The sequence below is a fragment of the Zosterops lateralis genome, assembly GCF_965231275.1.
Source record: "Zosterops lateralis genome assembly, chromosome: 2".
Classification (NCBI taxonomy): Eukaryota; Metazoa; Chordata; class Aves; order Passeriformes; family Zosteropidae; genus Zosterops; species Zosterops lateralis.
The window spans coordinates 28,003,531-28,028,862 of NC_139763.1; the positions used below are offsets into that span (position 1 = coordinate 28,003,531).

Here is a 25,332-nt window from a genome sequence, read left to right on the forward strand (position 1 = left end):
GCCCTGGGCCGCCCATGTCCTGTCAGCTCTTCTGGGAAAAAACTCCTTCTGCTGTCCTACCTAAACCTCCCCTCACACAGTGTAAGTCTATGTCCTATTGTCCTGTCGTTTGGAAGCAGACCTAGCTCCAGGGTCCTTTGAGACGTTGTAGAGTTATGAGGATGTATTACTGCCATTCTTTAAAAATAAAAAAAATAACCCCCCAAATAAAGCTAAGCTAAATGTATGTTGCCAGCACAGAGCTGTAGAGTATCAGCTAATAAAAAAAACAAACCCCACATTTACCTATCCATACTCACTCTTGAGAGGCAAAGTTGTAAAAGGCACGCTGCAATACACAAGCTAGAGCCTGCAGCAAGGTCAGAGAATTGGCCACAGCTAATAAACATGGAACAGAGTCAGAGGCTTATACTTAAAGTATGTCAGGTAAAATATCAGTGTTAAGTAGGTGTTTTTCATTAAGCCAAATTTTTTTAGAAATAGTTTAAGTACAAAAAAAAAAGCTGGCATATTGCTTTAGCAAAACACTGATCAATCATTTAAAAACCATGCAGACAGAACAAACCAACATCCACCTGGCTCAGCCTGCTTTCTGCACACTGGAGTACCCATTAACTTTCTAAGGACTTCAGTGCACTGTCCAGCAATTTGCAACTACAATCTGTACATTCAGAAGAGCTCCTGAGAGCAAGAATCAAGTTATGCAAGTTATTTTCTTTTAAACAAACCAAAGTGAAGACAAGACATTTATTTTAACAAGACTAGGATTTAATTTTTAAAATTTGACATTTAATACAAATATGTCAGGATAACACAAATACACCTGAAATATGCCAGTGCCTGAATTTTATTTACCATGCAAAAAATCAATTAGAGCACATAAAAAAATTCAACTATAGCCTGTAATTTTACATTTATACATCAGAAGTGTCCATTTTAAGAAGTTGAAATAATTAGTCAATAACATCTAAGTACTGATTTATACTGCTAAAACATTTGTATACTCAAAGAAATAATTCTATATTTGCCCACAGTCTGTAATGACAATTCTTCCATTTACTAGCCCTTTTGGAGAACCAAAGGATTCGATCTTTTTCACAACATCCATTCCATCTTTCACAAACCCAAATACCACATGTTTGAAGTCCAAGTGTTCTGCTTTTTTAAGTGTTATGAAGAACTGAGAATTATTTGTATCCCTGCCCTTATTTGCCATTGACAACAATCCGGGACCAGTGTGTTTCACTATGAAATTCTCATCTTCAAATGCTGTTCCATAAATTGACCGTCCACCTGTTCCATCATGGTTAGTTATATCTCCTCCCTAAAATAAAAAACAAACAAACAGACACAGCATTAACTGACAAGCCCCAAAACATAACCCAAAAATTATATTTCCTTTCAACAGTAAAGACTGTTTTGGAGGAGCTCATTGATACTTGTGAAAATGAAAAGTATCTTCTTAGAGGTAGGGCTTCCCACCTTTAGCAGGTTTGTTCATGGTAAGGGAAGCAGTAGCAGAAGGTTTATCCCTTGTTTATTTTGAACACAGCATTTTATCTTCCTGCTCCCCATGGTGACATTCCTCTAGGCCTGCCTTTCCTACTACCTACATCACTTGGCCCTGGAAGCTGCCTAGACCTGCATTACCTCATTGAAGGCCTGTCCTTGCTTAGTCCCTGCAGGCACAGAATTAATCACCTGAAAAAGGTTAACATAGCAGTGAGCAATAATTCCATACAGCTTTGCCATGTAACTGGTCGAGCAGCATGGTGTGTCTTTCTAGAAAGCAGCAAACTTCTAGTTCCTGATGATTTGAATACACACATAAATGTGACAGACAGTGTAAATTGTATCTGTACAGCCTTAGTTCTCATTGAAGAGCTTCTCATTGTACCTCAAAGTCCAGGCAAAGCAGAGCAAACAAAATATACTCATGTAGTATGATAAAAGCTAACTTTGTCAAGGCACACATGGTGCAGTTAACTGTTTTAAAAGAAAGTCTGCTCCTTTAGAGAATGTCGAATACCCTGAAATAAGCTTAAATTCTAAATGAGTTTATGAGAAAGGCGTGAAGGTTTAACAAAAGAGCCATGAAGTGCATACTTCAGACACATATAGATAATCAAAAGACAGGCTAATATTTTATTTTGGTAACAAACCATTCATATACTATCACAGAATGGTTTATGTTGGAAAGGACCTTTAAGATCACCCAGTTCCAACTCCCTGCCATGGGCAGGGACATCTAGAACTAGGCCAGGCTGCTCAGAGCCCCATCCAGCCTGGCCTAGAACACTGACACGGATAGGGCATCTACAACTTCTCTGGGCAACTTGTTCCAGTGTCTCACCACCCTCACAGCAAACAATTCTCCTAACATCTAGTCTACACCTACTCTTTTACCTAAAAGCTATTCCCCCCATGTCCTGTGACTACCTGCTGTTGTAAAATGTTTCCTTCCACCTTTCTTGTAGGTTCCCTTCAGGCTCTGGAATGACACCATTACATCACCCCTAAGCTTTCTCTTTTCCAGGATGAACAAATTCAATTCTCTTAGCCTTTCCTCATAGGGCTAGTGCTCCATCCTTCTTAAAAGTCTTGGCCCTCCTCTGGACTCACTCCAATAGGAGTCCTTCCTATTACTTTTGTGTATTATTTTCCTACATTACTGTATACATCTGGGCTTGTAGAAAATCATCTACATGCCTCATCTTTGGGGATATAGTGACATGTAGATCATTAGCATAGCATGTACTGATGTTGGTTCATTTTGCCTGTTCCAAGTTACTAAAACTCAATGAACTATGGATGAGAATTTTAAGAAAGGTCTATCTGAGCTATGATCAACCTCCTAAGCCTCCAGCATTTATGGAGAACTTGCCAATGCTACTGAATGCACACAGAGGTTTAAAACCAACACTGTCTACCTGGGGTTACAGATGTACTGCAGGCTGATGCTCTCAGCACAAAATCTGATGTTTTAGGAAACAGGCCACTGCGTGGTAATTGCATCTAGAAGACTTATTTTAGACTGAAAGCTAATGTCTACGATACTTGGAATATCAGTTTTAAAATGCACATTATCTGAAATACAAAGTGTAAAGTCCAAGAGAAGCCTGGAAAGTAAGCATTCCTAACAGGTGAGCATATAGAAGTTCTTCTCTGGAGAGAGAGAGAAGGATGAATGGTAGTTTTGGGAGCACCTACTTTCCTTGGTGCTCCTGTTTAGCAACAGGCCCCTTGTCTATTGTAAGAGGACTCCACCTCCCTCCATTTTTTCCCTTCCACCCTGACATGAGAGTAACTAGGAAACATTGAAACATGAGGCCACTGGCAGGCACAGGTGAAAAGCATCTTAGGGTAGCATGTGCCGCTTTCCACCATTTCTCATCTCCTTGTAGGGAAGGGACAGATGAGACTATCCTGCACAGTGGATCCATGCTGCCAACAAGAATGTGCTACTCTGCAGTCATTTTTTGAAGCACCACTGTTAGTCAAGATGCATCTCATTCTCTCTGTGAAGAATCTTCCTTTTATATTTACCTGACACACAAAGTCTGTGACTATTCTGTGAAAGCGGGAGTTCTTGAATCCAAATCCTTTCTCTCCTGTGCACAGGGCTCTGAAATTTTCAGCAGTTCGAGGTACAATATTTGCAAACAGTTCCATGGTTATGTGTCCTAAAGGTTCATCATCAGCAGAAACTTCAAAATACACCACAGGGTTGGTGTCCTTTGACAGTCCTGCTGCCAGAGACAAGTGTCCCTTTTGTAGTTCTGACAAGCTTAGCTGGCATTCTTCAAACATCTTCTTGAAAGAATTGGCCATTTCTTGGCTTTTAAATCTGACTGCAAATTGCTCTACTTTTACTTCACCATCTGAAAATAAATCCAAGAAGGTCTGTTTAGTTTCATCTTTTAATAATTTCCAGGGAAAAACAAGACACAAACTACAGACCACCTGAAAAAACTCACCAGCATAATCTGTGGCTGTCCAAATGAAAGCATTGTTTGATGTATCAGAGGGCACTAAGTTCATCTCTTTGGTGATAACATGGTTTGCACAGACTTTAAGAACTTGGTCTCTTCTCATTAGGATTCTGTAGTATTTCTTCTGTGTATGGAAGAGAATTTTGATCTCACCAACACCACGCTCCTTCCACTGAGTAACATCCCTGTCCCATCTGTAAAGTTTTGCCCTCTCCTTGAAGAGAATTTCTTCATCTTCTTCTCCAGATTTTACCTCCACCTAAAAAACCAGCACAGTAGATTGAGTACCTGTGATTTCCTAGAAAGATATTAAATAATCATTACATATACTTCTGAAGACACTGGCATATTACAGTGGAAGATTATTCAATGTGTTCTTTTCTCTAACACCCCATTGATCATACTAAAATGGGTAAAACATTTTCAGAATTTAAGAGCCCAACAAATTCCACTATTTGAGACCAAGTACAGCACTGCAAACCTCCTTCACCATGCTACATGCAGTTCTGGTGGGTGTTGCTTTTGGTTTGGTTGGTTGGATTTTGGTGGTATTTTTTTTTATGTGTGGGGTTTTCTTTCCTTTTAACAAAACCCCAAGACTTTATCAAGTGTTCTGGCAAGTTTCCCAGGTTTCAGGTTTTCTGAATGATGTGCACACTGATCAGTGAAGACAAAATACTGTTACAATTTCAGGATACCTTTAGCACATTGTTAAAGAATTTGATATGTGCATTTGAACAGAATAAACACCAAGTATACAAAACTTTGGCCTGAGAGCCAAATCTCCCTCTCACTTTATGTATGATTTACTGGCCTCTAATCTCCTTTAGTTATTAGCACTTTTCCAAAGATATGGAACACTTGAGAGAACTGGAGAAATATGTGACAGAATACTGCTTGTGAAACTGAACAAGGGAAGCAGAGAAGAAAAGCATCATAGAAGTCATAATCTGACACACAGATGAGCAAAGGCACACCAAATTTTAAAGAAGGAAGCTGAAAGCTCATTACAAAATAGATCAAACGAGCTGTTCGAATTGAAGGACACCACATACTGTTCCTTTGTGCTCTATTTGCCTTGCTCAGTTTAAATTTTATTATTTATAGAAAGGTCAGGCAATATGACCATATCATCAAAAAAGTCTGAAATGGTTATTAGGCTAAAAGCCAAATCAAGACATGAATAACCGTGTGAAGTCTTACTCACGGTCTTAAGTTATAAGGCTACCTTCAAAGTTGAAGGTTCTCCTACTTCTTGAAAAAACATTTCAAACTAACAAAGTCAGGTCCCTTAGCCTTCCAGGTAATGTTAACTGTGTATCTTTTTGCTTTGTGATTCTAAAAATTTCTTGCCTAGCTTGGAGTAAAAATTCTTAGTTGGCATGGCTTTCCAGAACTGAATCTACAAGCCACTGATACAAAGCCATAGCTGAATTGTGTAAATACTAGCAGTTATTCAGTTCCCCCTCCTGATTTTCAGCTGTGCTACATAGATGGTTTAGCTCTTAGGAGCTACGTGTACAAATTTGCATTCTGATCAACTCTCAGTCAAGTTATAAAGAAATCAGTGTTGGAGATTTTAACAGAGGCACCAGACACCTCCCCAGGGCTATGCTGTACCTAGGATTTTAAACAACAGGTGCTTCAACATAGTCAGTGCAAAACATGCAGAACAAGGCACAACACCACAGAAAGCAAAGTTAGTTAAGCAAAACATATTTTAAAGCTTACTGTGTTAGCAGAAATGCTTATCTTAATGTTGTTTTATATTCCAGAAGTCATCTTACCTCTGGTAAGGACACAATTGGCTCAAAGTGGATATCATCACTATGTACTACCTCATCATCACTACCACCTTCATCTTCATCTGCTTTACGGGTGGTATCTCCAAACACAGTTGCTCCTGTATTTGCCCATTTGAAGTTTTTATCTACGATTAAGAGAGTTACATTTTAAACTTCGTGGAGTTTTTTCCTTCCTGACAAAAACTTGCAAAAATTGTTTCAAATGATTAGCAGAAATTTTGTGCACAGAAGGTATATTCTGTGAAGCAAAAGTCCAGCTGAGGTCTCTCTGAGACTAGCTGAACTTACCTTTTGAACCAAAAGCAAACTCTTCAGAACTTTTGGATGCCAGATCTGCAAATGACAGGCCTGCAGTATTGCCAAAACCAAATGAGATGGTTCTGTTTTCTATAAAAAAAAAGGGGAAAGTCAAAGATTTTCCTCTACTTTCTTAAAGAAATGCATTTATGTAGTCACAAGAATAAACTGGAGAACTGTCTACAGCATTTTTTCCTCCCCATAAATTTAAAGTTTGAATGACACTTGTCAATGACCATCTACTATAGTTTTAAAAAAGGGCCCAAAACTGTGTGAGTTTCAGCATACTTATATGCAGATCCACAGAGCTCATGTGATATTTAACAGTAAACTAATGAAAGTACATCATATGTAAATTATACAACAGACACTAGGATTGTTTTGTTGTAGTGAAATCGAACTCAATAAAATTTGATATATACACATTTTTTACCAGACTGGTACCAATGTTTCTAATTCAGTATTGGTACTACTTCTCCACAAGACAGCAACTACACTAGATAAACTGATCCACAGAAAAACAAAGTTTCCTTCAAAAAAACCTCTGAGCATAACCCTGACCTTACCTTGTGTTGATTCTGAACTATCTGAATCACTTTTTTTAGTTGACAAATCTACAGGCTTGTCTTCAGCTCGTGATAAAGTCTGTGATACTTGCACAGTTTCTGTGGTGGAATGTGATTCTTCACTGCTGGTACCTGACTGGACATGTACTGTCACCTCATCTTTTGATAGAGCAGGTGTTTCTTCCTTACTGGTACAGACTAAGTCACTTGAGCTTGCAACTTCATTCTCCTGCAATTAATCAAAAAAGTAATCTAATAGGTAAATAAATTAGAAGACTTAGGATTCAAACCTCCTCCCCAGAAATCTAAGAACAGTCTTTTATAGAAATATTAAGAACACCAAAAAAAGTTGTTGTAAGCTTTCTGAATTTTTCCATTACTGTTAACACAGGGACGTTAACTTGACGAGAGACTGACGTATCTTTGAAGTAGTCTGTTTCCAAAAAAAATACTATTATTCCCCAAAATCAAATCTGTGTTGGCAGACACTTGAGGCAAAACCCTCAACGTTTCCCAACTGGATGTTTTAGTTCTAAAACTGTACTGGTCTCACACATGTGAAATAACTGTACAAGTTTAATAACAAGAAGTTCAGTAAAGATTTAGCACTTACTTTCATTTCATGAATTTCAGCTTCTGACTTTAAGTCTTCTGGACTGTCACCTTCAGTGTCAGTACTGACACCACACACAGATGTAGAAGGAACCTGCAGAGCTTTTGTTTCATCTTTCTCCTCAGGAGCTTGTTTCTCTTCCCAAGTAGCAGCACATTCTCTTTCATTGTTGAATTCACTTTTTCCTGCAAGGCTCGCTGTAAAGAATTAATGGAAAATAGCTGTGAAGGCAGCAAAATACTGAAATAATTTTTAGCCTCTACATTATAAATTAACCTAATAGCCAGATCAACTTGAAGATAGACTTCATGAGTTTCACAGACAGCATTACTGTTTAAATAGTGGAAGTGAAGACTAACCAACCTAACCTGGAGTGACTAGAATTAAACATACGATGTCTGGGTTTTTTTACTGCTATCAGGGAATTTCCATGCAATGATGAAGAGTTTAATCATGCAGCTGCCACTAGTAATAAATTCCTTCAGTATTTCCTCATATTTCAGATGGCTCAATCCTTCTAGCACATATCCTCAAAACCTCCCCAAACTTCACTTCTAGAAGTACCTATCCAGGCTTCAAGTTTTGCAATGCTGAAGCCTGAGACACAGTCAGACACATATAAGCAAGTTGTCAACACTTGTATTTTTAGTATTGAGACCAAATGGCTTTTCTTTTAAATTGAACAACATTAACTCACAAGCTTAAATTGAGTAACTGCAGAAGTAGCAAGTATTCAAAGAAGTAGACAACTTTCTCTTGAGCAGTTTTCATCATGCCAAGCTGACTTTTTCATATTCAAAAGGAGCTCAAGATAGAAAGACTTTGATGTTCTTGTTTAGAGATCACCTGGAATGTATCTTTCTTTCAGGTACCCCTTTACTGCTAACTAATAGTTTGACATACTGAGCTTAACTTTCTACTTTGAGATGCAGGTTTTCTGCATCCAGCATCTCTGCTTCTAAAAACCATCCCAGGAAACATAAGATGAACCTCTGCCCATGTGTCCTTCAGATTCAGAGTTTATGTTTCAGTACATGAAGCACAATAACTAAAATTTCTTAAGACCTACCTTTTATAGGACCTTGCCCTTTCTTTTTCTCTTCTGAATCACTGGGATAGAGTTTTCCATTAAGTTTCTTAACAGCTGTTTCATAGTCTTCATCTTAAACAGAGTAAACAAGAGTAAGTTGTCAGGTACACTCTAGGTCAGAGAAGTCTGCTAAGCCCTTCCAACTCACAAGAGTAGCAGGCATACATAATTTTTGCTTATGTTTTAAGAGTTACACAAGTCAACAAGTAAGCTTTCACTTTTAGTTTTGATTACATGTGTTCCAGAGTGCTGTTAACACTTTCTCAGCCTGGATTGCTACAGATAGATGCCACAGGTTTTGTTCTTTAGAAAACATATTTCTTACTGAATGATTTTATTAAGACTACCACTAAACAGGTTTGGGAAAGAAGACTGAAGATTTTTTACATAAAACCTTGCAAGCTCAGGTACTTGTAGGTGGGAGCTTGTCTTCTCCCATTATCTGTTGAATACAACATTTCAGAACTTCCATTTAAAGTATCTGCTGCTGAATAAATCAATCAATCTTAATTACATGCAGTGAAGTTTGATATAAAGTTTAGTAATGATATTAGGAATTTGCTTTAGAAGAAAGATAACTCAATCTGAGATTACTTTTTTTTAATAAAAAAAAGTTTTGTATTTGTCTCAAAATACTTACTAAGTAGGTCTCTTGCTCAAATACCCCTTACCTAACCAACTGCCTTGGTAACGATGCCAACACCCATAATACACCAAACAAATACCTTTTAGTCACTCCTGGGCCTCCACTGTACTATTCTGTTTTGAAGACTTTAGTGTACATCTTTCCCCATAAGGACATTGACAGGATTACTTGCCACTGGCCCAAACAAAAAAATTCCAACGTGTAATGGCTGTAAAAGCGGTAACTGAGTATTTTAAGTCGGAAGGGACTCAATAAGGATCACCAACTGCAGCTCTCTGCACCTTGCAGGACTACCTAAAACCAAGCCATATGACCAAGTGCATCACCCAGATGTGGCTTGACCTCTGATGGACGTGTTGCTCTAACTACTGTCCTGGGGAGCCTGTTCCAGGACATGACGACCCTCTCAGTGAAGAAACTTCTCCTAATCTGGACTTCCTCTGACAGCTTCATTCCATTTCCTTGTGTCCTATAGTTGAGCAGCTGAGAGAGGAGATCAGCACCTCCCCCTCTGCTGATGCCCTTGAGGAAGTTTTGGACTGTGACAAGGTCACCCCTCAACCTTGTCTTCTCCCAGCTGAAGAAACCAAGTGACCTCAGCCACTCCTCCTGAATCTGGCACTCAAGGCCTTTCACCACTCTTGGTCACCCTCCAACAGTTTGATGTCCTTCTTACACAAGAGGCACCCAAAGCTGCACACAGTACTACTCAAGGTGTGGCTGCACCAGTACAGTGTATTACATCCTTTCCCCACAAAAAGGCAGTACAAACAAATTTTGGCATTCCTTACCATCATCCTCGTCACTCACATATCCAGGCTTATTTTTGTAACAGAAGAATGTTGAAGGGAGCTTGAGGAAGTCAGCAAGAGCTCTCTGTTCAGGGGTAGGCGTTAACTCGTAAACTATTACAACCTCATCAGACGGAACATCATCCTCTGACACCGTGGTCTTCTCAGCTTTTTTTACAGAAATTGAACAAACCATTAAAATGGAATAATTTCAGAACTGGAAATAACATTAACCCCACATTAGTAAAGAACTGAATTATTTCTAAGGGTCTATATATTTTCTGTGGATAGACCAGAAACAGAAATCAAACTTATAGGAGGCAACAACAAAATAGCAAATTGCTTTCGGAATTCAAGCATTAAAACAAAACATGGCTGCATCTTTACAGTATTAACGGGACTGTTTAATTAAGTCCTCATGTCAAATAAGAGATAGCTACAGAGAAGAGTGACAGAGGTGCCAAACAGAGGTAAACACGCAAACTTCACGCCTGAAAAAAAGTGAAGTTGTGTACAACAACCTGTCCAAGCAACTGAACAGAACTGATTTCAGATTACTTATGGGAAAGCTGAGCTTTTTATTAGCTAATTTCAATTTATCATAACAGCTGTTGCTGAAACTTTGATTGTTACACAAAAGGAAAGTAATTCTTAGTTCCACTATCAAATAACAACAAATATTGCTTTCAGCCTATTTAACCAGCTTTTGCAACAAGGAAATGTCACCACCATCCATTTTATTATTTAGCTTTTTATCTTCTTGCCTTCAACATTAAATTATTCCTTCCATCAGTATTGAGAAGAGTGCATGATCAGTGCAAAGGTTAAAGCTGAAAGTAAAGCCTAGAGCAAATTGCAGATAAAACATATGGCTTCAAGACAGCTTTGGAAACAAATATTTGAGTTTATTATGAGAGAATGGAAGCAAAGAGGGAGGATATAGAAATTTAAACATCAGGTATGGTTTGTTTGGGGTTCTGCTTCTTTAGATTTAGAGTGGTACTTTGAAAAGGGGAGTTTGGGGATAAAGGTCTAAGAAATAAATCTGTGAACTATTTTTAAGAATTATCCCATAAGCACATCAATAACCACAATTACTGTTTCTAAGAACAAAATGATTGTTTTAGTACCTCAGCCTATTTGCAAACAGCCTATTACCTGTTCTCCAAATTTAAGTTAGAATCTGAAGGGTAGCCTCAAAAGCTCGCTGTGTTTTTCATTAAAGAAAATAATTTAGTAAATCTGTGGCACAATGTCATCAGAGAAAACCTAAATATCCAGCTAGAAACCAAACTAGGACCGAGTTCCCGAAAAACACTGATTTTTCTGATCATGTAATTTAACTCATCATTGCAAGTAGAAAAAAGGACAGAAAAGACATGTTTACAGACACATCCTTCGATCCTCTGACACAACTAACACACTAAAATAAGTCTGCTTTTTAAAAGCAGTTCTCATTGCTTTTTACTTAATTGTCCAGTAGATTAAGAGCAGTATAAAGTAAAGTAACAGCAAAATCCCATTTACTGATTCAAACTTACATATTTTTTCAAAGTATTACCGGTGCAGTCTTTGCCCCGCCTTATTTACTAGTTGATCATTTTAGGCATTTATATATATGCCAGACCTACAAAGTAACTCAAATCCATCACCAGCACACTCTTGTAGACTAATTCTTTTTGCTCAGATTTTTAGATCTCAGTAAGTTTTTGGCAGAAAGTAGGTATAGGATAAAATTCTTGAACAGGAAATTTCTAAGTTCATAGCATGACAGCAGGATATAGATGTTTTCATACATCTCAGAATCCTATCCAAAAAACTCACTCACCCCAGCTGATTTAAGAGGAAGTACATCTAGTACTGTATTATGAAGATATGCAGATATCCTGCATATTACCATGTGTTTTATTCTTTCTGGTTAGTTAAGCAAGTGTCTTAATTGGACTGAGTAAGTTTGCACTAAGTTCACCTGAGGTTTAAGTGTGGAGCATTTAGTCCTACACCAAAAAACAGCTTTCCTTAAGATCAGAAAAATTTCAATAACGTATTTTTGACTATAACAAAACACTTGTGTCAAGTCAGCCAGGCAGATGGCAGAAGCATGTGCTTTAATTTGAGCAGTAGAAATCTAGCTAGAAGCTGTGGCAACAAATACTCTGTTCCAGTGTTTTACCACAGTCATTGCTTATCAGGTTTGACAGCATTTAAAAAGAGTTATCAGGCAGCCTCTTTCAGGACCCTCTGGGCAAAACAGCTGAATAAGAGAAACACATTTAAGGTCACTTCACATTAGTCTATAGGTAAAGTTCTCCATGAAAATGTTTTATCAAACACTGGAATAATATTCTAGCGTTCCAAACATCTACTGAAAATGATAAAAGACTTCAGCAACAAAGATTACTGTTGCAAACACCTTAAATATATCTTCATAGGCAGCCATGAAACAAAAAGCTACACATACATACAATGTATTCTGAAAAGACTTGGTTGTAGGATAATAGAACTTTCAACTTTAGGTGAAAAAACCCACACAAAGCAGTGTTAGTATATGGGAGAAACAAAATTCAGGACAGTATCACACACAACAGTTCTTTTCAATGCTGTATTGTATTTTCACTTTGGTTTGAACTGACATTAAGACTAGGTAGGTCTAAATCTCTCTAGCTAGTCACAATACTGATATTTCCTCTCATGCATTGATCAATTAATATCTTCTGAATATAAGAGGAAAGCACCAGTTTAAATCCTAAATCATGTAACAGGTACAGTAGCCTGCAGCTGACATAATTCAAACTTGTAAAGCACTGGTGTGGATTAAGTCCAGCTGGCAATTAAGCACCACAGAGCTGCTGGCTCACAACCTGTAACCTGGTGGAATGGGGAGAACAATCACATGTAAAATTTGTAGGTGGAGATGAAATAAGAACAGTTTAGTAATTGAAAAAGAAGTGACATATAATAATAATAATAATAATAATATTAAAAGGAAAAAATAAAACTCAAATTAGAAACAAGTGATGCACAATACAGCTGCTCATGACCTGCTGACCAATACCAGACTCCATTACTACACTCCTGCTGGCCCCTCTTCTGGGTAACTCCACCAGTTTACAAACTGAGCATGATGTTCTATGGTGTGGAATATCCTCTTGGCCACTTTGAGTCGTCTCAGCAAAGCTCCCCCTCCCAGCTTTTTTTTATGTACCTCCTCGATGGCACACCATGAGACAAAAAAAAAAAAAAGCCAAAAAAACAAAAGAGTCCTTGACTTAGGGTAAGCACTGCTTAGCAGCACCCCCAACATCAGTGTGTAATCAGCATTGTTCTCATACTGAATCCAAAACCCAGCACTGTACCAGCTACTGATAAAAAATTAAATTTACCCCAGTCAAAACCAGAACAAGAACTTAAAGGAACTTTATGATATGATCTGAAAAAAATGTAAATGTGTGGAGCTGCAGAACTACTACAGGGTTAAATTTCTTTTGAATGTTGTTCTAGCACAACTCAGAAGCCACTCCTCAAATGAAGTTCCCCATGAGAAAACTTTGTATTATATTTGTATTGGATAGGCTTGAAAACTGATTTAGGAAAGACTTCTCAAAATCCTTTACTATTAAGTCAGAGCTCAAAGACCAAAAAGTAACACTGAAGACAACCATCAAATTTAAACAAATCACTAAATATACAACCATAACCTAATTATCAGAAAAGTATAAGTGAACAAGTGTACCAGAAAGGCTTATTTTGTTTGTTTCTTTAAATACATCCCCCCTGCCACATGCCCCAAATGTAACAACGTGTTCAATTTGAGGCAGGAAAAGTTCTTGCATGTGTGCATTGGCACTGAATAATGAATCACTCCAGATTACGGACATCATAAATAGAACTGAATTGTTAATAACCTCTATCCATGGGGATGCTTGAAAACACAGAGCAAGTGACTTTTCGTTACATATACAGAACAGGAATTCAGCGCTCAAGTAAGAACAGCTTATCAAATGACATTTTGACACTTTTAAACAATATAGGATTAATATTGGAAGACTGTCTTAGGCAGACTAGAAGTTTGTTATTTAAAATTAAAATACTTTTAAAACCATGTAAGTTGAGCTTGCTTACAGCAAGCATACTTGCAAACAGCACTGGTAGTAACCTATAATCAAACTATAAGCTCTAACAGTTTTGTTTACAGAGTCTGAATGTAAACAAATTGGCAGAAGTTTTCTAACCAGCTAAGGTGGACTTCAGAGTATACATGAAGGTGGCTCTCACTTCTGTGCATTCTTGTTAAAAGCAGAGCAGTTAACGCTGGTAATCAGGAAACTGAACTGAACATTTCCAAAGAGGCTAAATACGTTAAAGCTCTTTACTGGATAAGCTGTCTCAAGATCTTCAGGCGTATTTCATTGACAGAGTAAAACACATCAGGCACCACAAGACATATTCTCTGAAAGTAACAATGTAATTTCTCTAGAAAAAAGGAATTTAAGAGATCCAGTGTGCACACATAGTAAAACTGTGACGGAAGTAGTGCAGGGCACATATCCTCAAAAAATAAGGCAAACAAGCCAAAAGCTTAAACAGGGCCATCCATTGTGCTGGCTCATGTAAACATACTAAGGGCTAGAGACATCCTTTAACAGGACAAATACAGTAGTCAGACACACAATTTCAAGTATTCTCCTTCAGCATGCGTGTTAATTATAAGGATTACTGAGCCAACTGCTTTAACTACAGCTGGGTTATTGCCCATGCCTGCTAGAGTGTTTTTATCACACATTCAGTGCAGTATGTAAATACCTTTACTATCAGGTTGCAAGGAGGATGTGCTTGTCCAAAAGGCCATGGGATTAGATTTAAAGAGGTTAAAATTAAATCCTAAAAAAATAAATTGTCGGTAAATAAGTGTTTACCTGGAATTTTAAAAGGATAGAATAGATTTATCTATGTTCTGCAAGTATTCCATAGTCATACTGTAAGGCAGGAAATTTCATCTGTTCATTCTACACAAACTTATCCAACCCATGTGAATGTACTGCAGCTATTACCTTCTGCCATGCCACTTTATTACACTTTAGCTAATAAACAGACAGGATGTGTTCATGAGTCTGAGACATCCCATCCTTCTCACAAAGACACCTCAACACGTTAAAGTGGTCCTGTCACAGCCACAGCTTCTGCCTGTGCATCTTTCTTAGACTATGACAGAAGCCACACAATTGAGTATGCCGTCACAATCTCTTTTCAGGCTAAGGAAGTAGGCTGACATCTCACGTTAAGCTACGCAACCAAAACCGCAGAAGCTCGTATTTAACATTTGAAACAAAGGTACAAACTAGTTCCACAATACTCATCTACTTAATTATGGGGATAACGCAAAATTTAGCTGAAGCATATATCTGCTATTCTCACACTTTGCCACTCTGAGCAAAGGCCCAGGGTACACACAACATCAACTACGTAATTAAGCCCCAAAAAGCAAGTCCACAAATTCTTTGAGCATTTAAATCCAAGATTTGGATGCAGCACTTCAGAATTTAGGCTCTCTACCTGAAAATCCTGTTCTCAGTAAACAAATTTCCATTCTGCATTATACGTTTACATTTGAAAATAATTATGACTTAAAATTCCCTTCTTTAGTTGAAACTCTGGAGAACATGTGGATAACTACATTAAAACTGAAAGATACTACCTAGTCTCAAGAGACTAAAGAATAATGACAGCACAGAGTTGATTGCTTAATAAGTTGCATGCTTGAATAAATTACTAGTAAAACTGACACTCACCTTTTTCCAGAATTCTAAATGAGAAGTTAGATGGTCCATCCTGTGTTGAAGCAGACAAATTGTCTGCCTTGGTGTCTACAGGCTTCTGAGTAGCATTTGAGATTTTTGGTGGTTCAGAGACGTCCAGTTCTTTCTGTGCTGTGTTCTGAGACGCTGGAATATGGCCTTCACTCTTTCTTGGGGGATTAAAACTGAAGCCAAAGAGGGAACCAGTGGCTGAAGTATTTCCAAATGTGAATGTCTTTGACTTTTCATTACTGAAAATGCTCTTGACGGATTCAGATCCAAATACAAACTTCGGAGGAGAAACGACTGTTTTTGTTGGTGTTTCAGAAGCATTTGACACCTCTGCAGCCTCTACAGTTGTGTCAGAAGTATCACTATGGCTCACATCAGTTCTTTCTCTGGTTGTTTCTTCCAGAACTGCTACAGCATTTTTACCACATGGAGATTCCTTTGGTGTATTAGCACGAGAAGAAAGAGGTGTTATCAGTGTCTCCCTCTCTTGGGCATGCTTTGCTTCATCAAAAATTTGCTTAAATGAGTCTGCAACATCTTGCAGCTTGAATCGCACAGCCAGCAGTTCTACTTTTCTTTCTCCATCTGCGAAGTCACATGCAGTCCATACCCAGGCTCTGTCAGATCCTTTCATTTGTTGCATATTCATATCTGGTGTTATCCTGTGATTGGCACAGAGTTTTAGTACTTGGTCCCTTCTCATTACTATACGAACTTGTTTGTTGTCATAATTCTGCAATATCTTGATATCCCCAATCCCTCTCTCTTTCCACTGATTTGCATCTTTGTCATATCTGTAGAGTTTGGCTCTATGACTGAAGACAACTTGCTCATTTTCCTCACCACTGGTCACCTCCACAAGATCAGGCAGAGGTACCACAGGTTCAAAGTACTGTCCATCTCTTTCCTCTTCTTGAGTAACATCAGAATCTTCATCTGTGCCTACTGATGTTCTACTCTGATTCTGTTTGGCAGGAGATTTGGATGGGCTCAAAGCAGATTTAAAGCTGAAACTAAAACCAGTGGTAGACTCTCCAAATCTAAACAGATTTTTCCTTACAGGGCTACTTGCAAGAGGTGATGCATATACAGAACTACTTACACTATCATCCAATGCTTCTTCACGCAAGTCATAGTTATCCCATTCCAGAGTAGGGCCTGTACTTTCAGCATGTGGCTTTATAACCAAATCAGAAGTACTGCTGGTACAAACAGAGCTTACATTTTCCTCTTCTGACAGTTTAGTTTTGTCATCTGTCAGAAAAGTTTTGAGATCCTTTAAGCCACACTTCATTTCCTCTGCTCTCTGTATAAGCTGAGCTGTCCTACCTGTATCAACAAGTTTATGGGGTGTCTGCAGTGGTATATCTAGCAGTAGCCTCTGACATTCTTCAAACTTCTGTTTGAATTCCTCAGCCTGCTCTGGTGTCTTGAATTTTGCTGCCAGATGTTCCAACTTTGCATCACCATCAGAAAAGTCATTGGCCATCCACATCCACGCTTTGTCTGAGCCAGACAGCTGTTTCAAGTTCATTGTTGTAGTTATCCAGTGATTTGCACACACCTTCAGTACCTGCTCACGCCGCATCAATATTCTTACTTTGCCATTAACTTCGTTTTTCAGAATCTTCAGATTGCCCACTCCCCGTTCTTTCCACTGGCTTGTTTCGGGATCAAACCTGAATAGCTTGACTCTCTGGGAGTATAACACTTTCTCATCTTCCTCTCCTGTAAATGGTTCTACTTTTTCAGGCATCTGAACTATAGGTTCAAAGTGGATATCATCGCTGTCCTCTGTCTTATACACATCATCATCCTTCTCACCAAGGTCAGCAGATGTGTTTGCTTTCTGATCTGTTTTTGAATTTTGTGAAGAAAACAGCTTTTCACCTGCACCTGAAAAACCTTTGAAGTTAGGGTCCTTTTTGCCAAATTGAAAGCCTTCCCTAGGAGTATTTTTTGCAAGCTCAGCAAAAGTAGAAGTGCTGCTATTTTGCCCAAAAACAAAGTCACTTTTCTCCTTGTCTGCTGTTTCTTGAAATTGGAAACCAGTTCCACTGTCTGAAGGCAATTCCTTTTTGTCTTTTTCATCAGTGCTTTTTAAGAAACCAGCTGTATGCTCTTTGGATGGCTCATCTTTCTTAGTGATATTTTTACTAGACTCCTGTATCCCAAATTTAAATCCACCTTCAGGCATTTGCATTGAAAAGCTAAATCCTTCCTTTGCAGACTTGGCTTCAGTGTCTGAAGAAATCTGAAACGTAAATGGTGGTGTCTTGCCTTGCTCTAGACCAAACTTAAAGCCTGTTCCCAACTGTCCTCCATCAAGTCCAGATAATTTACTTTTCAAGCCAAAAGCAGTCGTTGTTGGCAAAGTATCACCAGCTGGCTTACCAGATGGATTTGGTGTTTGGCAGGCTACGCAGACTAGTGAAGAACCTTCATTCCTCACAAGACAAGTATCGCAATCCCACTGACCTTCCTTTTTAGCAAAAAGCCCTTCAAATCCATTTTTCTGTGGCTTACTTGTATCAGCAGTGGAACCAACTCCCAGAGCAGCAGGCGTCTGAACAGAAGGTATGGCTGTATTTGGTTGATTTTGAGGTTTTGGATTCTGACAGGAATAGCAGTTCACATCTTTTGCTTCATTTTGGACTTGGCATACAGGGCAGTCCCACTGACCTTCCTTTTTAGCAAAAGCAGATCCAAACTTGTCCTGCACTGTGCTAGCACTCCCTTTCAAACTTGGAGAGCCAGTTAATGGGGTACCATGTGTTGCCCACATACCTGATTTTGGACTTTGACATGCTACACAATTCTTTACAGTTGCTTCATTTGGAACTAAACATACTTTACACTCCCACTGATCCTTCTTCAAGAGATGCTGCCCAAACCCACCAGAAGAACAGGCTTGCTGAGCATCCTTTCCAAATGAAATAGTAGTGCTAGATGCAGTGGATGTAGCTGTAAGTGTGCCTTTGCTGTCAGGTTCACTGCTTGCTCCATCTTTTGAAAACTGAAAGCCCAAACTCATGGTCCCAGAAGTGGTTCTGTTGGGCTCCTTGATGTCCTGATTTGCTGTTTCTTTGGCAGTCCCACTGCTCTGAGACACAGACATGTCAGTATTTGATCCCAAAGATTTTAAAATATTTTGTGCCTCCTCAAACTTTTTTTTGAAAAGCATTGCTTCTTCAGGTGTTTTAAATCTAATTGCAAGCTGTTCTGGTTTTGGCAATTCATCTGCATAGTCTAAAGCATGCCATACAAATGACTTATCTGATGCAGCATTTGGAGTTAACTTCATATCAGTATTTATGTAGTGATTTGCACAAATTTTCAGCACTTGGTCCCGTCTCATTAAGAGACGAAATTTGCCAGATACTTTATGTTTAAGTATTTTCACATTTCCAATACCCCTTTCTTTCCATTCTTTAGATTCCGCATCAAAACGAAAGAGCTTTGCTCTGTTGCAGAAGAATTCTTCTTCATCTTCCTCACCTGTCTTTACTTCAATCTTATCAGGAAGTGGCACCACAGGATCAAAATGAGGACCATCATCATCCTCATCTCCACCATGGGTGCTTCCTCCTTCTGTTTCGTGACTTCTATTGGCCAAATCTGAAGTTGAAGGCATAAATACAGGTTTGTTTGGTTCTTGAACACTAAATGTATCATTCTTCTCAAAACCCAAGGTTTTGTGCGCATTTTGTCCCGTGTTCTCTCGAAGAGAGATGCCAGGAATATGTTTATTGCTAAAATTGAAGATATTTCTTGAACTGTTTGTGGGATCATTAACTGGCTTTTGTTCAATGTATCTATCATCCTGTAAAGGTTTATCAGATGTTAGAAGATCCAAGAGACTCTCTCTACTATTAAAAGGTGCATTAAGGGGCTGTGGTGCAACTTGAGGGGGAGAAGAAAAAGTAAAGTCCCCATCATTAGACTTGAAGTTAGGTTTAAATTTAAAAGTTGTCGGTTGACTTGGCTGCGCTGGTGTTGACAGAGGTGGTTTTGAGCCTTCTGCTGTTCCCGGCGGTCCAAATTTAGGCATTGCCTTTGGTTCTGCAGGCTTTAAAGTGGGCGGCGTGACCGAGCGGTTTGTGAAGTAGCCCGGTTTAGGCAGCGTTGGATTGGTGCTTGCCTGTGGAACGCTGTAGTTGTAATAGTCATCAGCTGTACGGGGAGAAATGAGCGCAGTACCAGGAGAATCGAAACGCAGAGGTGGGCCATACATTTCTTGGGAAAACATACAACCAGAAGTGTTTTGCAGAGGTGGTGTATGCATTGGTGGTGGCTGATAGGAATATATGTGTGGCTGAGGTGTAAGTCGGTTCATGCCATAGACAGGAGGCTAAAGAAAAAGGAGAAAACAAGTGCTCTGCTTATTATGGTAACAAAGAGGAAAAAATCTTACTGTGCTGAAGCCCAGGTAACATGCACTGTTAAGAGAAAGGCATGCTTTCAACTTTAAACCTGAACTAATTTTACCTTAGTTTAAAAATTGATGGGCATTTGAGAACAAACATTGAAAAGGGGGCACAATATGAGTGGGTTGCTTTTTCATGAAAAAGAGCTTTAAAAACCCCATTTTCTTTTGCCACACAATTAACAGAGGAGGATAGTTAAGTGCTATCATACATACCTGCAGAAGAAACATGCATACATATAAAATGTATTTTTCTAGCTTTTCCTCCCAAACTCTATATCCCAAAAGTTAAGCAGGGAGACAAATTATTGTTTTATCCCTAGCAGTTTAAATTCACCAAATTCTGCATAAGGAGCTGCAATTATATCCAGCTACATACAGAATCAAAACGAGTCAGTAATTTTTAGATCATTTGAAGCAATTTGGAAATAAATTTGTTCTCACCTTTGCTGGTGTTACATTGGTTGCAGCAGTTCCCAGAAGATACTGAGAGTTATAGGCAGGTGACTGGCTGTAGAACACAGATGGGCCAGTGGTAGCAACTAAAAAGGAACACCAGGAAAACAGTTAACATTTTTATCTTTTCTTCTTGTGTTTTACACACTCTTCCCAGCAATCAGTTTTTAATATGAATCATTAAAACATTTTAGCATTATTTTCAAAAGTCTTATTTGATTTAGCTAAACATTTAGATAAAAATCCTGCAACAACTTGCCTGTTAATGGGGCTTCATGAAGATTTTGTGCTCTCTGATAACTGTCTGACATTGCATCAGTTCCATAGTTTTCAGCAGGCCACCGATGAGATGCATTTGTGTTGGAATTAAGTTTCATTTCTTGCATTTCATTCTGAGACACAGTGCCAAGCAAGAATATGAGTATCTATTGCACAGGTATTTCTCAAAGTAAATATAAGGCATGATCCCCACTCTTTTGCTATTCAAAAGCATGTTCAATCGAGGGGATGGGGGTAATTAGAAAAAAACAAACCAAAAAAGTACCTTCCAGATCATGAAAGACATGCCCATGGAGAACAAAGTAATGCCATTGTGCTCTAAAGCCACAACAAGCCAGTAAAAAACCCAGACCAAGCGGATGAGAACCAAGCTGATAAAAGCAGAATTCTTTCTACATAAAGAGTCCCTTAAATGAGTTGCCTCAGCACTCCTGTCCAAGTCCCAAAGAGGAGCATTAAGCAAAAGGATTTACTCTGGTACTCTTTTCAGGCAGCTATTTACAGAAAGGAATTCTAGGAACTGTAAGTTAGCCCATGCTCTTATCACTAGATCCTTACCATAACTAAAAGGCGAACAGTTCTTTACTAAATATGGTGATAGAATTTTTACCTTTAAAGCTTCCACTTGCTGACAAATCATTTGAAGTATAGATTTATGGTCTTCTGCCCACTGAGGGGGAGTTTTTGGAGAAAACTAGGAAAAGAAAAGTTAGTTGATTCACTTGGATGTTCCTTAAAAGACAATGATTCCCTGAAATAATAACTGGCTAACGTACCTTGTAGGTCTTAGTTGGCGAAAGAGAGAACTTGGTTGGTGATGGAGTGGAATGTTTCATTGCTGAATCTACAGTTCTTGACAGACCATTTCTGAAGGCAAAACTTCCCTCTTCAGCATTCTCACCAAGTTCCTGGATCACTGTATCTAACACTTCTCTCACAGTTTCAATAGACACTGGCAACTGGAAAGTTTTTTCAAACATGAGTCATAGCTGCAATTCTCCCTCAGAACAAGACAAACTACATTCAGAATTCTGGCTGAGCAATTCACGAGTCTTTCATTACATAAATACTGGGTTTGGTTTTTTTCAGCAAAGGTCTTAACTTGTTAGGATTCACATAAGAGAACAACTCACACAAACTATTTTATTTTTTTCAAATTAACAAACTAAAAGACAATGGCAAAAGCTATTTGTTTACATCAAAACTTTCATCCACAGGGTAGCCAGGATATCACATGATCTGATAGCTTACAGAAGTTACCCAGGATTTAACCTGCCTTATTACAAAGCCTGGTCAAAAAAATCCTAACTTGAATGCAAAGGATTTCACTTGTTGAACAGTAACCTAAGCTACTGTGTGCCTTGGAACAAGTTTTTAAAGCAAGAATTACTTACTTTCTCAGCAACTGACATATCTGAGGAGCTTTCTGCAATAATTTTCATTAGATAATACTTGGCTTTAAGAAGATAAGTTTTATGCTCCTCATGTTCTTCTGGCAGCATGACATCATTTTCAATCTCTTCTGCTTTTCTTTGGAAAATCTAAAGAAGAGGATGCAAGGTGAGTAATATCAGTCAGAAGGAAACTGAATAAAGAGAAGCATTTCTGAGTAATGCAACTTATAAACTTACCACAGCAAGATTCCAGTATGACACCACATTCTCAATAGCTTCAAATGCTGATAAAGCATCATCAGTTTTGCCATCAACTGCATCCAACATAGCAAATGCTATCTGTGCCTCTTCTTCATAGGCTGCAGCCTGAAAGACCTACAAATAAAATGAAGGAAAACTTCTACTTGACAATGGAACAACGTAACTTTTTTTCCTATAATACAGGGAGAATCCTCCTTCAAGAAAGTTAGTACTAAGGGTGCCTTCACATCATACACACTATTTTAAAGGTAAGACTGAAGTTATAAGGAGAGTATTTTCCCCCTTTATAAAACACTATTACCAAATCTCATCTTTAAGATATTTACACTAGTAACAACATAGAATAGTACAATGTAGACAAAAATCCCACAACTATGTATGTTTCTGACACAGACCCTTCTCTTCGGCCTTGGCTCAATTGATCTGTACCTGAATGTCTACACTATGAAAGTGTTTGAAGAGAGGATCAGTAGGCTCAGAAATACTCCTATTCTTTTTGATAGTTTCCAGCATAGGCAGAACTTTCTTCCAGTAGTAGACACTTCGCCCAATATATTCCTTCTGGTCATAGAAGGAGTTAAGGGTAATTCCCTGGTGAATAAAAAGGAACAGATGCATATGTTATTTCAACAAATTCAAATCAAAATCCTATTCCTATATATTCTTCTTCTATTTTCTTAAAGAGTTCCCAAGTCCTTCTCTTAAACTAAGCAGAGTAGCTTTGTAAAGTAACATACCTGTAGAAAAAAACGCTACAGTTTTAAGACATGAGTAATTCACAGGGTGACTAGAACAACAAATTTGCTTATAAAATAATCAGCTATTCTTAATAATATACATTCATTCAATCTCCCACCCCTGAGTCTGTTAATAATTTAGAAAATAAAGAAAAACATTTTGGCTTCCATGTAATTAAAAATAATCTCAGCTTACTGTTTTCTGCAAGCTTTTTGCCCAGTGTATGATTAAGGCAGGTTGAAGGCCGTGCTTCTCCAGTGCTCGCAGAGTACTTATGCCATGCTGTACAATAAGCCTCAGCTTTGCTGCAGTTCCTGGTCTGAATATCAGAAAAAACATTCCTTGATTAGTATTTTCTGGTTTTCATCTGTTCACATACAATTCACTTAATGAATATAGCCTGCAGCTTAAGTCCTAGCTTGCCTCCAGGTTAGAAATACATTTTGAGAAATGAAAATTCCATTTACAGAAATCTTCCAAGCATATCAAATCTCTACTGCAAAGCTTCAATGTGAAAAATATGTCCAAAAAATTAATTTTACAAGACTCTATAGAGACAATCCAAGCTGGTGTAGCAGACACTGCCTAAAGGTTTGATCAAGCATCTCCCAACTGAAAAAGCCTTACACTGACTTTCTCTGAAGAAGAGTACGAACAGCATCCCACCAGGATTTTTGCTTTTCAGTATAGAGTTGTTTGCATATTGGCAATGGTAAGAATTGAGGCTGATGTGCACTGTAGTGAGAATTAAACTTCTCTTGCAGTTGTAAGTTGCTGGTGAATACCACTCCAAGTAGCAATACCTGTTTTTAAAAAATAAAGTTATTAATTACAATAAAACTTAGTTTGTACGGTACACTTTAAAGAACTTGAAAGTTTACTCACTTCAAGGTCTAACAGGCAAATAGATTCAGGAGCATCTGTCTCAAGTCTTGATGTTTCTTGGGGCAAGTGAAAAAGCTGTTTTAACCATTTGCGCATGGGGGGTAAGACTGACATGGAGTTCCACTGCAAGCCAAGCCACACGAGGTGCTGGAGACTGCCATTGTGCAATCGAATGGCACCTAGGCAAAAAAACAAGGTTGGTGCAAATGTCAGCTTCCTGCAAGCCCTCAATACCACTATCTGATCAAAGCTGGTTTTCACATTTCACTCTGTCAGAGCGGCCAAAGATACCTTACAGACCAATGAGCATCAAGATTCCAGGTCTCACTTACAAAGGGTTAGAAATTTCAGTATAGCCAAACATAAGTTCATCTAAGAGCTCAAACCCACCAACCACTTAAGCTTCTGAGGTGACAACTCTCATCATTTCTACTCTCCTTATTCAGTCCAATAGAGAACTAATTTAGCAAACCTTCTTACTTCTCCAAAAATCCTTAAGGAATTACTGAAGAAGCACTTCTTTACGTTGCAATGAAGTCTTTCCTATGACATTAAGGCAACTTTGGACAGCTATTCCACGTATTTGTCTTTTGTTGCAGTACAAGTATTTGTGTACCAGCAGTACCTCTTCCACAAGTATTTGCAGAAGAGGTTCTGGTACGCAAAGCTGTGTTGAGTTTCAGAAAGTAACATCTCTTACCAATATCGTATTTGTGAAGTTCCACTTGCACTGGTGCTTGTGTACTGACATTTCCAATATCATCTGTGCCAATAAAAGACCTCTCCCTAGAAGCTCCACTCCCAAACAGGCTATCAAACAATGCAAATGAGCCGTTCTTGTTTGCAAATGATTCCACTATCTCTTTAAAAAAGTCTTGTTTGCCATGACTTAAGTTCAGCAGCATATGACCTAGAAAACAAAAAATACCGCTTCACGTAAATAAAGCAGTGAACAAGAGTAAAGTAGTATTTGCTATGCTGGACTGCTCTTTGCTACTGAAGGCTGGATGAGAATCAGGATTTCCCTCTATGGAACCTATAGATTGTTCAGGTATGTTCTCCCTGTAATTAGGTCAGTGTTTCAGCACATAGGCTTTCCAAACTTTTAGTGACAACGATCCCAAAGAATTTGTAAATCCAGTTCTTTAGGAAACAAAGCCGTCCCACCATGACTGTCCTAAGGGCATTGCAAGTGATCTTAAAATAAATAGCTGTAATACAAGCAGAACTCTGCATTAACAAAATCCATTCTGAAAGTAAATGAACTTGATGTCTAGGAGGTTCAT

The 25,332-nt window shown here is 38.4% G+C and overlaps 1 protein-coding gene across 2 annotated transcripts in view; it reads right to left on the reverse strand.

Annotated features, from left to right (window-relative positions):
• Nucleotides 1–746: 746 nt before the first annotated feature.
• RGPD4 (RANBP2 like and GRIP domain containing 4) overlaps nucleotides 747–25,332 on the reverse strand; it is a 33,450-nt gene continuing 8,864 nt past the window's right edge. The window contains exons 9-29 of one of the 2 annotated variants that reach the window (XM_083854363.1): nucleotides 24,747–24,956; nucleotides 24,047–24,225; nucleotides 23,795–23,964; nucleotides 23,357–23,480; nucleotides 22,853–23,014; nucleotides 22,400–22,537; nucleotides 22,163–22,309; nucleotides 21,545–21,727; nucleotides 21,379–21,462; nucleotides 20,749–20,881; nucleotides 20,478–20,575; nucleotides 15,590–19,958; nucleotides 9,801–9,968; nucleotides 8,343–8,435; nucleotides 7,274–7,470; nucleotides 6,661–6,889; nucleotides 6,086–6,184; nucleotides 5,780–5,922; nucleotides 3,978–4,251; nucleotides 3,547–3,881; nucleotides 747–1,324 (exon numbers count right to left, since the gene is read on the reverse strand). In XM_083854363.1, the coding sequence (XP_083710489.1) occupies nucleotides 1,019–1,324; nucleotides 3,547–3,881; nucleotides 3,978–4,251; nucleotides 5,780–5,922; nucleotides 6,086–6,184; nucleotides 6,661–6,889; nucleotides 7,274–7,470; nucleotides 8,343–8,435; nucleotides 9,801–9,968; nucleotides 15,590–19,958; nucleotides 20,478–20,575; nucleotides 20,749–20,881; nucleotides 21,379–21,462; nucleotides 21,545–21,727; nucleotides 22,163–22,309; nucleotides 22,400–22,537; nucleotides 22,853–23,014; nucleotides 23,357–23,480; nucleotides 23,795–23,964; nucleotides 24,047–24,225; nucleotides 24,747–24,956 (7,841 nt within the window). In that variant the 3' untranslated portion in view covers nucleotides 747–1,018. Of the gene's footprint in view, nucleotides 1,325–3,546; nucleotides 3,882–3,977; nucleotides 4,252–5,779; nucleotides 5,923–6,085; nucleotides 6,185–6,660; nucleotides 6,890–7,273; nucleotides 7,471–8,342; nucleotides 8,436–9,800; nucleotides 9,969–15,589; nucleotides 19,959–20,477; nucleotides 20,576–20,748; nucleotides 20,882–21,378; nucleotides 21,463–21,544; nucleotides 21,728–22,162; nucleotides 22,310–22,399; nucleotides 22,538–22,852; nucleotides 23,015–23,356; nucleotides 23,481–23,788; nucleotides 23,965–24,046; nucleotides 24,226–24,746; nucleotides 24,957–25,332 lie in introns of both variants that reach the window. The other variant, XM_083854362.1, reaches the window with a different exon arrangement.